Genomic DNA, 11144 nt, shown 5'->3' with positions numbered 1-11144 from the left:
TGGACTCAGTGCCAGGGAAAGCACAGCTGTGGGGATGAAGTCTGTCGTGCTGGCCCAGGTCCTGCTGCTACTCTGGGTGTCCACAGCCTGGGCTGAGGTCCTGGTGCAGCCAGATTTTGATGCCAAGAAGGTACCAGAGGCCTCCATGCTCTGCTGTGGGTGGGGCTGGGAGCTGAGCCCCTGCTGGAGACAATGGCGACTGCCCCCCCACCCCACGCCTGCTGTCCTCGGGGCTGCGAGCCCTTAGACTTGCTCTCCATGTAAGCCTGAAAACACATTGTGTGGGGGTGATTACTGACCCATTCCACACTGGGTACTGAGGCTCACAGGTGATGTGACCTGCTCCAGGTGAGTGAGAACAGGGTTCTTTTCCATCCAAGAGGTAGACACTCTGGAGACCTGGCTTCAGACAGGTCCTGGTTCTGGGCTGTCAGCCTTGTGCACCTGGGTCCCCTGGCCTGCTACCCACGGAGCCACCTTGCAGTTCTCAGGCCGCTGGTTCGTGGTCTCCATGGTGTCCGACTGCAAGGTCTTTCTGGGCAAGAAGGACCACCTGCTGATGCCCACCATGGCTGTCACAGCCGCGGCACAGGGCAACCTCAGCGTCCACCAGCAGTTCCCTGGGTGAGCCCGGTGGCCATGGGACGCAGCTGGTGGGGCGGGGTGAGCCTGGGCAGCTGCAGAGTGAGCGGGCTGTGCACCCCCAGGGCTGACGGCTGTAACCAGGTGGATGCCGAGTACGTGAGGGTGGGCTCCCAGGGGCACTTCAGAGTTCCAGGTAAGTCCGGCCCCTCCTCCCGTCTTCAGGGGCGTCTGACATTGGACTGTCCTTATATCCGGGATCCCCGCCTCCGTCGCCATCTCCTACCCCTCGCCCTTCCCTCCCCCTCCGCCTCTCGGAGCAGAGGCCGGCACGAGTGGGGGTGGGTGCCTGGGTCCTGTGCACTTCTCCGCAGCCCTGGGCTACCTGGACGTGCGCATCGTGGACACGGACTACAGCTCCTTCGCCGTGGTCTACATCTACAAGGAGCTGGAGGGGGCGCTCAGCACCATGGTGCAGCTCTACAGTGAGGCCCACCGTCCCAGGCCCCGCCCCCGCCCTCCCTCTCCCCTTGGTCCCGCCCCTTCAGGACCCGCCTCAAGCCGTCCTCCTCCTCTGCCCAGCCAGGTCACACGCTCCCAAGTCTGGGCCCCGCGAGGATCAGGTGGGGGTGGGGTAGGGGCAGCGCTTTGGATGGGTAGCGGTTGACTGGAGGCGCCTGCGAAGGACCGGACACTCAGGCCCCACTCTGGCCTTCTGAGGGTGGGGACCCACCTTCTGTTCAGGCAACAGGTCTCAGGCAGACCCTGAACCGGGGCTGAGATCCTATTGCGCTTCAATCTCCTAGGAGATAAGCAGAGTGGGCCAGGAGCGCCCCAAGGTGCAGAGGCTAGGGTGAAGGCCGGAGGGTGGTCTTGCGAGCTGCAGGAAAACATGCCTAAGTGGCGTGGAGTCCAGGGCACATGGCCAAGGAGAACAAGCCGGGCCACCCCAACCTCTTTGACACCCTTGTGTGAATTAGGAAAGGGTGCCCCTCTGGGCCACTTCCAGTTCCCACTGGTCCCTCAGCCAGGCAGGCACTTGGGGAAGGGGGTGGCAGACCTGCTGTCAGCCCTCAGGGAAGTGCAGCAAGGCCAGGAGACCCCGTCTCTCCTTCCCCTTCAGCTCTGTGAGCCTCAGGGTTCACAGGGTCCCCTGCTGTGCCCTAGGCCGGACCCAGGAAGTGAGCCCCCAGGCCATGAAGGCCTTTCAAGACTTCTACCCAACTGTGGGGCTCCCCCATGACATGATGGTCATGCTGCCCAAGTCAGGTACCCCAAGAAGCCCCACTCGCTAAGCCCTGCCCCCATCCCGCCTCCACCCGGGCCAGGCCCCACCCTGCCAAGCTGCACCTCCCGCCCCCCCTTTCCTGTTTCCCAAAGGGTGAAGGCAGGAGGTGGTCTTCTTTTCTGAGGGTGGGTTGGCAGCTCCTCCACCACTCCTGCCCATAGCCCCCTACTTCCCCCACCACAGCCAAGGGAAAGGTTTTGGGGAGCCAGGAGGGAAAGTCTTTTGTCCCCACCCTCTGGTGGTGGCTGTGGGGAGCCCTGGGGCATCCAGGGGTTGGGGGCTGCAGGAAGGGTTGGCCAATCCTGGCCAGCTCAGCTTCCCATGAACTGTCTTTATTCCCACAGATGCGTGCTCCTCAGGGGATAAGGAGGCACGCTGACACCTCTGGAGACGCACCTCGTCCCTTCCCAGGTGGGGGACGGGTTAAGCCCTCCGTCCCATTCAACAGGGCCAGAGTGGTTTGCCCCTGTGGCCTTCTCATGCCTCCAAAGATTCACCAACCCCCTGTTTCTCAGATTACACATCACCTCTTCCAGGAAGTCTCCCGATTCCCTAGGGCTGCCATAACAAATGAACTGTTTAGCTTAAAAAACAGACATTTACTTTCTCACAGTTCTGGAGGCCGCAGGTCGAAAGTCAAAGTCTGGGCAGGGTTGGCTCCTTCTGGGGGCTCTAGAGGCAGATCCTTGCCTCTCCAGCTTCTGGTGGTGCCAGCCATCCTTGGTGTCCCTTGGCTTGTGGACGCATCACTCCCATCTCTGCCCCCATTGTCACATGGCTGTCTTCCCTCTGTGTGTCTGTGTCCAAATTTCCCTCTTATAAGGACACCAGTCATTGGATGTAGGCCCCCCTCATCCAGGGGGAGGTCCTCAACTAATCACCTCTGAAAGACCATATTTCCAAATAAGGTCCCACTCAGAGTTCTAGGTGGACTCGAGTGTTGGGGGACCCTGTCCAACCCAGTACTTTCTGTGTCCCCATACCCCCTGGCTCACCCCTGGCACACGGGGCCCTTCCTTTGGATGGCCTGGCTCCTCTTCCTCTCCCTGAGTGTCCCATGAGGTGGGAACCGCCACCTTCTGTCATTAGAGGGCTGGGTCCCCTGGAGCCCATGGGACATGGATGCAGGTGGGTTCTTGGGGACACCTTCCCCCAAAGTAGACACCAGGAAACCATAGGGCCCCTTCCCCAAGTTCATCGCAAAGAATTTGGGAACCTACATAAAACAATAAATAACAGAGAAGGCATGACTGTCACCAGAGACAGGAGGCCAGCCTGTGACCTCTCTTGGCATTTGCCTGGTGGGAACGTCCTCATTATGCTGCAGTTAGTGTTCCCTGCGTCCCTCCGCGTCCTTCTGCTCTCCTTGGCTGTCCTGGCTATCAGCGAAGTGGAGCTGAGGACATTTGGGCTGTTTTAACTTTTCATGGGTCTAAATGACACCCAGCATCCTGGCTCTGTCTTCCATCACACCTATGGCTGTTTCAGAAATGTTACTGGATGGGAGGAGAGGGGGGCAAGGAATGGAGCCAAATCCCCCTCTGGAAGGTTCCATCTGCAGAGAGTGTAAGCTTTGTCTTTATGCTCTGGGCCCCACCCTCTGATTATCTTAAAAAGAAAAAGCAGCTTTGGGGGTAATGTGCCTGGTGTGGACCACCTGTCAGGTGCTGTGGACTTGGCTGAGGTTTAGTGGTCATTTTGGGGCTTTCTTCCAACACCAGCCCCCTCACTGCTAGCCAGCGAGCGAGGCACTGGGAACCGTGGCTGGGTCCCCGGGGTCCTGGGGAAGGGGGGCAACCTGGGACTTCTGGGAGCAGTGGTAGAGTGGTGGGTGTTTCCACATCTGCAGAAGTTTTGGTGGCAGAATTAGCTCACACGGGCCTCGCCGGTGATGCGAGGAGCAGCTGGGAGTGTGAGGGCTGCCCTGCTGTGTGTTCAGGGCAGCTGGGGGCATCTGAGGAGTGTTGGCTGAGTGAGTGGGTGGATGGAGTGACTATGCCTTTCCTGTCTGTGCAGGGCAAGAGGGGGTAGCAGGCCTCATCACCCCAAGTCGTCCAGATCCGGCCTTCCCTTTACCCCACACCTTGGGTCACCCCCTCCTGCCCATTCCCCATCCCCAGTGGGGTGTCTCCCTGGGCCTCCCCTTTCCACTCAATAAACAGATTCTGCAGTCTCAAGTCTCCTCACCTCTTTGGAGAGCCCCTCAGGGAGGGCACAGTGGGCCCCATCTCAACCCTGGGCTTCTGGGTAAACTGAGGCAAGGAGGTGGTGGTGAAGGGGACTCTGGCTTCTGGGCTCCTCCTGGCTGAGGGGCAGGAACCTCCAGCCAAGATTGGACCCTGTGGGGGGCTGCACCCCCAGGCAGCACCTAACAGCCACCGGCCCGGCCCCCATGGGTTCATAGCACCTGTGGGAAACTGAGGCACCCTGTGGAAACCAGCCTGCTGCGGGAGCTCTGCTGGCTGCAGGAGCTGGAGGCAGACCAGCACGGGGCTTTGGGGCTTTCCCTCCTACCTCTGGTGTGACCTGGACCCTGGGCCCACATGTAAACCTCTGAGGCCTGGAAATGGGTCACGGTTGGGGCCAGCGCTCCGAGCCCTCGCCCGCCGGCCTAGCCTGAGGGCCTCACAGTGGGTCTCTGGACACCCACAGTGAGCTTGTTGTTCTCTTCGCTTTGCAGATCAGGAAACTGAGGCACAGAGAACCAGCAACTGGTCCAGCAAAGGACCAGGCTGGAGTTCAGGGCCAGTGGTCAGGCTCCAGGACCTGGGCTCTATGCTGACCCTCGATGAGAGGTGGGGGGCAGCAGATCCCTCCCTGGGGGGCCACTGCCACCGTCACTCTCGTCCCTGACGCTGTACCCCATGATCTCCCTACTAGGAGCTCTGAAAGTCCAGCTTCTGTCCGCCCGCACACACTTCAAAGGACAGGCGTGGGGGCTGGGCAGGAAGGCATTGGCCGTCCTGCTTCACTGCTCACGGGCCCGGCAGCCCCCGCAGGGTTGGAGCCGGAAGCACTCAGCCCTAAGGGGCATTTGTCCTCATCCTGTCCCTCGTCACCCAGAGACAACGGGTGTCCCTCATATGTTCTGCCCTCCCTCTCCTGTCTGACCAAGCCTACCCCTGGGGGCCCTGGCTTGTCAGCCCAGGCTGGCATCAGCCCAGTTCTGGGGTCAGCCTGGCACTGGAGCCAGGAAGTCCGCAGCCCCTGGGCTCCCACCCCCACCGCTCCCGCTTTTTGGATGGTCCCTCTTGGTTTCCAGTGTGCCAGCCAGCTCTGCGCCACTCCTAGCTTGAGCCCCCCATGGCTGCCTGAACCCAACCCAACAGCCTTTGTTGGAGGGCAGTGCCATATCCAGGATCCCAGGTGGCCAGTCCCTTGGTGAGTGGGCCATCCCCTTAGTCTGGAGCCATTCCAGGATGGGCATTTCCAGACCAAAGATGGGAAGGCTGCCCCCTGCTGGCCAAGGACCAAGGATGCCATCTGGGTGGGAGCTGTTTTGGGCACCCGCAGACCTCCTTGGCCATGTGGCACCTGCCTCTGTGCTTTGTCACCATCACAGATAGGGAAATGGAGGCAGAGTAGCTCGTCCTGGGTCACACAACTGGAGGGGTCAGGGCTGGTGCCCAGGAAGCCTGAGACATCTTCACCCTGACATGTTTCTTGTCTGGTCTAGGGTTCGTGGGTGGTGTGGGGCCTGGGCGCGGGTGGGGAAGAGGTGGTCGCTAATGTTCACAGTCCGTGCTCAGATCCTGGCTGTGTGCTCACCGGCCTCGGAGCGTGAGCAGGACAGGGCCTCTCTGGGTAGCCATCTGGGCTGGGGGTCCCACCTTGTGTGCACGTGGGGCCTGAGTGAGTCATGTAGGACGCTCCACAGGGCCTGGCACAGGGTGGGGCTGGTTATTATCATGGTGTGAGAGGACGCAGGGCACAGGAAGAGAAAGGACAGCTGGTGACTCCTGGCTCCTGCAGAGGTCCACGAGGCCCAGCTTGACCCCCAACTCTGTCTCCCGTGGGCACCCCCCCCAGGCCTCGGTGCCTTTGTCATGCTTCCTCCTCTGCACAGAAATTCTGCCGTGGAGACCTCCCAGGCAGAGGAAACCCCTCATTCACTTCCCCCACCTAGAGGGCAGGACCCCCGCTCAGCTCTGTGCTGCCTCAGGCAGCACCACACCCAGCCTTCGGAGCATTTGTCCCAAGACTCCTCAGAAAGAGCCTGGAAACCTTGTGCCCATGGGGAGGTGCCTGGGGTGTGTGCAGGAGGCCCTGAGCCCCTGGGGCCTGGGCTGGCACATCCGTCCTGTCAGCCCCTGCGTGGCTTGGAGATGGAGTCCTATGCTGCCCCTGGAAGGGGGACTCCTGTTCTCAGGCCCCTAAGTGGGCCCCTGGGAAGCGTCCACAGTCATCCCCAGGCTGCTCTAGTCCAGGCCAGCCCCACCCCATGGCTGTGGACGTCACCGGGCCTGCATGGCCCTTCTGCAGAAAGCCAAGTTTCTCCCAGCAGCCCTCAGCCAAGTTTGCCTGATGACAGTCTCAGGTGATTGCGTAACACTGGCCGTCCCTTCAGCTATAAACTCAGGTGCTGGGCAGCAGAGGCACTGCGAGCGCTGAGCTGCCATGGAGGCCAGGCTGCTGAGCGCCATCCTGGGCGTTGCCATGGTGCAGGTGCAGACAGCCGTGCAAGACCTGGACCTGCAGAAGGTGGCTTCTCTTCCGTGCCTTAGGGAGGCTGGGCAGGGGGGCCCAAGTGGCCAGCTGCACCAGTGTCCCGTCACTCCAACCCTCAGCAGATGTTGGAGCAGCTCCCTCGGGGCCTCAGGACCACCCATGTCGGCCCCCTCAGGCAGGCGGCTAAGGGTCTGAGCAGAGCCTGCCTGGTCTCTCCTCCCTGTGAGAGATAGTGCCCAGGGACAGGCAGGGGCAGAGGCCTCCCTGCAGGTCTCCCATGGGCAGGCCTGTGTCCTCAGCCAGGCCGCTGATCCTTGAGGGTCTCAAGGGTCCAGGGCTCAGTGTGGCCACCTCCGGCTCCTGGGTCAGTGGGGTCCCTCCTGCTCACTGTGGGCACAAAGGAGGCCTGGCCCACTGCTTTGCTTCTCATCTAGATGGTTCCGTCTTTGCTGGGTCTGTGTTGGCAGCCAGGCCAGGACAACATCAGCTGGTTCAGAGATGACAGGTGTTGGGGACAGATTTTTTTTTCTTGCAAAAATGATCAGTTTCCAAAGTTTCAGATGGAAGTTCTAGGTTCTGGGTGGATTTCTTAAAGGAAGAGTTCCCCCCTGCGGTGAGCTCAGACAGGGCTGTGCCTCTTCCGTGGTGACAGGGCTGCTGGTTGCTGGGGCCCCCCGCGCTGCCACCTGCTTCCGGGCATTTTTCACAACTGGCGCTGTCCAGCCCATCTCTCGTGGGCTGTACCCACCCTTGCCCTCTGGCACCCTCTTCCCAAGGCAGGCAGCAGCAGAGGCCCTTCTCCTGGGGGTCAGGCCTGGGTGGGGAGGGGCTCACCCTGTTGGCGACACTGTCTGATGACTTGAAGGGACCCCTCGGAAGGATGACCACCTGCTGGTTTGCCACTCACCCTTGGAGCTGTCCGCTGACCTTTTGGAGCCTGCCAGCTTCCTGCCCCAGGAGGTCCTGGAGGATGTGCCCCCTGAAGCCTGGGGTCAGGGTCTCTGTCCAGTTGCCCCAGACAGGCTCGGCTCCAGCTCCTCTCTCTAGATTACAGGATTCTGGCAGGAAGTCGGTGTGGCCTCCAACCAAACCCTGGCACTGAAGACCCCGAAGAGGCTGGAGGCCTTGTTCCTGACTTCGAGTGGGGACCAGCTGACCGTGAGGGCTGCGTATAGCAGGCAAGGGGCCTCGGGCTCTCGGGGGCTTGGGTGGGAGCAGCCTCTGGCCATGTGCCTGCGAGCAGCCTGGCTACACTAATTGCAGCTGTGGGATCTGGATGATGGTGTCACTTTGGTGGACCAGCCCTCACTGCCCAAGACCTTCACCCCTCCCCCCAACTGGCACCGCCTCCTAGAGCTGCCAGATGTAGACCTGCCCCAGAGCTGCATGTTCTCCCACACGTAAGCGGAGATTTTTGATGAAGCCCCGTCAGTTTATGAGAAAGGGAAATGGGCAGGTGGCTCTCAGGTGGTCACAGAGCCACGGGGAGAGGCTGCCATGGCCCCTGCCCTGCACCTCTGCCCTCCCTGTCCTGCTCCAGGCTCTCCTTCCTGAAGACATGCTCCCCACCAGTGCCCCCCAAGTATGCCCAGCAGAAGGAATGTGGGCTGGTGTTTTCCTAATGCTCACTTTGCTGCCTTCCAGCTCAGGAAGTTGTGACATGGAAAACATAGTAGGTTCAGGGACAGACGTTCCGGGGAAATTTGTTTTTCCTGGTAAGAACCCTTGCCCTGTTGCTTCAGCTACAGCCCCTGGCCCTGCACACAGTTATTTTTGGCCTCGCTGTTCCCTATGCTGTTCCCCACACTGTGCCCTGCACTACTCCTCATGCCCCAGACTCTCCCATTCTCTCACCAACAAGCCCGACGTCCTACCGGGGCTGCTCTAGTCCTCCCTCTGACCCCTGGCGTTATGGGCGGGTCTGGGTGCTGGGCAGGGAGACACTGGATCTGACCCTGCACCCGCCCACCTGGGAGGTCCGCCGACCCCAGGGGTGCCGTTCTGCACAGTCTAACCTGTCCCCCTCGCTTCCCAGGCAACAGGGAGATCCGTATCATCGACACGGACTACAAGCACTATGCCATCCTGCAGCTGTCCCTCTGCTGGCAGGGCAAGGACTTCCATGTGCTCAAGTACTTCAGTAAGCTCCCTGGGGCGGGGGCTCTGCCCTGCTACTGCCTGCGGGGGGCAGGGGGAGGCGCTGCTCAGCCCCTGGTGCCACACAGCTCGCAGCCTCGAGGACGAGGATGGACCAGGCTTCTGGAGGTTCCGGGAGTTGACAACAGACACGGGGCTTTACCTGGTGGCCCGGCACGGTGAGCCCCAGGTCTTTGGGATGAGCAGTGGGCTGGGGACCCCATGGATGGGGTCGGGGTGCCTGTCCTGCAGCCCCTCACACTGTTTCTGTCCCACAGGGAGGTGCGCCAAGCTGCTGAAGGAGGTGAGCCTTCGTCCAGCCTGTGTTGAGCTCCACTTGGGTCCCTGGCCTGATGGAGGCCCTGGCTCCTCTACATCCTGTGCCTCCAGGGTGGTGACAACAGGCTGCCAGGCCGGAACCCTGGGGGTTGGGTGTAAGGGCGGGGCTGGGTGGAGGCAGGGGTGGGGCCTGGGCCTTGGTCCCCAGGCTTCACCCAGCACGGTGGGCAGGGATGCTGGTGGCTCTGCGGGATGCTGGTGGCTCTGCGGGATGCTGGTGGCTCTGCGTGCTCACATCCTGCCTGGTTGGGGCCCTGTGGGCATGTCTCGGGCCCCTGTGTCCCACACACATAACCTGCTCGACTTCTCTGTCTCGACACAGCCCCAGAGGTGGGGACTGTCACCCGCTTTACAGGTAGAGGAACTGGGCGTGCTTTGCTCAAAGCCACACAGCAGTTAGGACACCTGGTCCTAGCTGTGGCCCTGATTGCTGCTCTGTGGCTTTTGGGACGGCCAGCCCCTGAGCCCCTGCCCTTCCGAATTGCAGGAGATGATCTAGAGGGCACCCCGCTCCAGCCACAATGCTGGGAGCCCCCCACCCCGCTTCTCTGGTTCTTGCCCAGGGGGCCACCTGCACCAGCTCCAAATAAACCCACTACCAAACCTGCTACCCCTAGTCTTTCCTGGGAGGCCGCTGGGAGACAGGCAGGGGAGGTGCCCTAAACCCGACAGCAAACCTGACTATTGGGTGGTCTTCGCTATCTACTGTGACAATCGCTGCTGTATGTGAGCCATGTCAGATGCCACCCCTGACTGGACCTCCCCTGAAGGAGCTGAATGGGGGGCCACAAAGTTACATGCAGGGTGACAGCCCCCTGTCCTCTCCCTGCCTCCCCCCAAGGGTTTTTCTCTGCCCTGCCCTGCTCAGAGCCTGAAGGTCAGGTTGCCCCAAGGTGACGCTCACTGCTAAGTCTTATCCTGCTCCTGAGGGCCAGAGGCCACCCCAGGCAGGGTCCCTGAGCAGAGCTTCTGGTTCAGATGGCTGGGATGAAAGGTGACCACACCCCACTCCTGCCTACATTCTCCCTATTGGGAGAATGGCTCTCAGTTGTCCCGACTCCAATCCCATGGACATTGCTTTCCAAGGCTCGGTCATGGCTGCTCTCCCAGGCCTCCTCCTCCCAGGCCTGGGTCCCGTGATGGGTGGTCTCGCCCAGACCTGCACTATCGCCCCTTTTTCTTCCATCCGCAGGGGCTGGAGTTGGTGGGCAGAAAGGGTGGTCTGGCTCAGGACAGGGTGACCCGAGCCTCATGCTCAAGGTCATGAGTGCGGGGGGGCAGAGGGCAGCCCAGCCAGAGTAAGGACCACCCCAGAGTAGGGCCTGCCTGGGACTCGCCTTAATGAATCTTGAACCAGATCCCAAAGACCCACTGGAGAGATGCCTGGAGGCTGAATTCTGACAAGCAGAGGTGCTGGGAACCACTGGATGTCCCATGGCTCTGTGTGGCCACAGTTTGAGGCAAGCAAAGGAGCCTGGCCTGATGGAAAGCACTCAGTCTGCCTGCCGACATCACAGAGCTCCACCGGCTGGGTGACTGAGATGACAGGAAGTTATCTCCTCAGGGTTCTGAAGGCCGTGCGCCCTTGATTGGGTTGCTGACGGCTGGTTTCTGCTGAGGACTCTTGACCTGCAGACACGGGTCCCCTGCTATGTCCTCCATGGTCTCTTGTCTGCCACACGTGGAGAGGTCTCTAATGTCCCCCTCTCCTGTAAGGGCACAGGTCCCACTGAGTTGGGGCTCCACCCTTATGACCTCGCTTAACTCCATCACCCCTGAAAGGCCTGACCGCAAACACACTGGGGGTGAGGTCTCCAACATCGGAATTCTCAAGGGACACACTTCAATCCATGACAGACGCCAGCGCCGTTCAGAGGGTGATAATGGAAACCAGGGCTTCTACAGAGGCTCATCACTAGGGCCAGCACAGAAGTTACTGGACACGCGGAGAAACAGAAACGTGTGAGCTGTGGGTTCAACAGCAGCAAATGAAAGGGCTCCTGAGAGGATCCGGGGCTGCACTTTGGAGACCCGGTGCTTAGAGCAGCTGCTACACTGAAGCAGTTGTTCCTCTTGGCGGGGCTGGCTGCCCCACGCTGCGGCGGCTGTTAGCGCATGAGCGCGCCAGCCA

At 61.0% G+C, this 11144-nt stretch overlaps 2 protein-coding genes across 2 annotated transcripts; both read left to right on the top strand.

Annotated features, from left to right (window-relative positions):
* Window positions 1-23: 23 nt before the first annotated feature.
* Window positions 24-4047, top strand: LCN15 (lipocalin 15). The gene is made up of 7 exons (XM_019756704.2): window positions 24-130; window positions 485-624; window positions 708-778; window positions 957-1067; window positions 1750-1851; window positions 2215-2281; window positions 3887-4047. Exons 1-6 carry the CDS (start codon window positions 35-37, stop codon window positions 2247-2249), a joined length of 555 nt encoding a protein of 184 aa, XP_019612263.2. The 5' UTR covers window positions 24-34; the 3' UTR covers window positions 2250-2281; window positions 3887-4047.
* A 2440-nt stretch (window positions 4048-6487) lies between these two features.
* On the top strand, window positions 6488-10315 carry LCN8 (lipocalin 8). The gene is made up of 7 exons (XM_074331555.1): window positions 6488-6571; window positions 7586-7716; window positions 8183-8253; window positions 8574-8678; window positions 8764-8853; window positions 8953-9108; window positions 10206-10315. The coding sequence occupies exons 1-7, from the start codon at window positions 6488-6490 to the stop codon at window positions 10313-10315; spliced, it is 747 nt and encodes a 248-aa protein (XP_074187656.1).
* The last annotated feature ends 829 nt before the right edge of the window (window positions 10316-11144 follow it).

Source organism: Rhinolophus sinicus, linkage group LG04, assembly GCF_036562045.2.
Source record: "Rhinolophus sinicus isolate RSC01 linkage group LG04, ASM3656204v1, whole genome shotgun sequence".
NCBI lineage: Eukaryota > Metazoa > Chordata > Mammalia > Chiroptera > Rhinolophidae > Rhinolophus > Rhinolophus sinicus.
This window is presented reverse-complemented; position numbering and strand designations above follow the sequence as displayed.

Excerpts from the sequence above, each read along its gene's own strand:
- LCN15 (XM_019756704.2), top strand. The coding sequence starts at position 35 with ATGAAGTCTGTCGTGCTGGCCCAGGTCCTGCTGCTACTCTGGGTGTCC. Across the intron at positions 625-707 it reads GTCCACCAGCAGTTCCCTGG|GGCTGACGGCTGTAACCAGG; the intron begins GTGAGCCCGGTG and ends GTGCACCCCCAG. Across the intron at positions 1,068-1,749 it reads CACCATGGTGCAGCTCTACA|GCCGGACCCAGGAAGTGAGC; the intron begins GTGAGGCCCACC and ends GCTGTGCCCTAG.
- LCN8 (XM_074331555.1), top strand. The coding sequence starts at position 6,488 with ATGGAGGCCAGGCTGCTGAGCGCCATCCTGGGCGTTGCCATGGTGCAG. Across the intron at positions 6,572-7,585 it reads AAGACCTGGACCTGCAGAAG|ATTACAGGATTCTGGCAGGA; the intron begins GTGGCTTCTCTT and ends TCCTCTCTCTAG. Across the intron at positions 8,254-8,573 it reads GGGGAAATTTGTTTTTCCTG|GCAACAGGGAGATCCGTATC; the intron begins GTAAGAACCCTT and ends CTCGCTTCCCAG.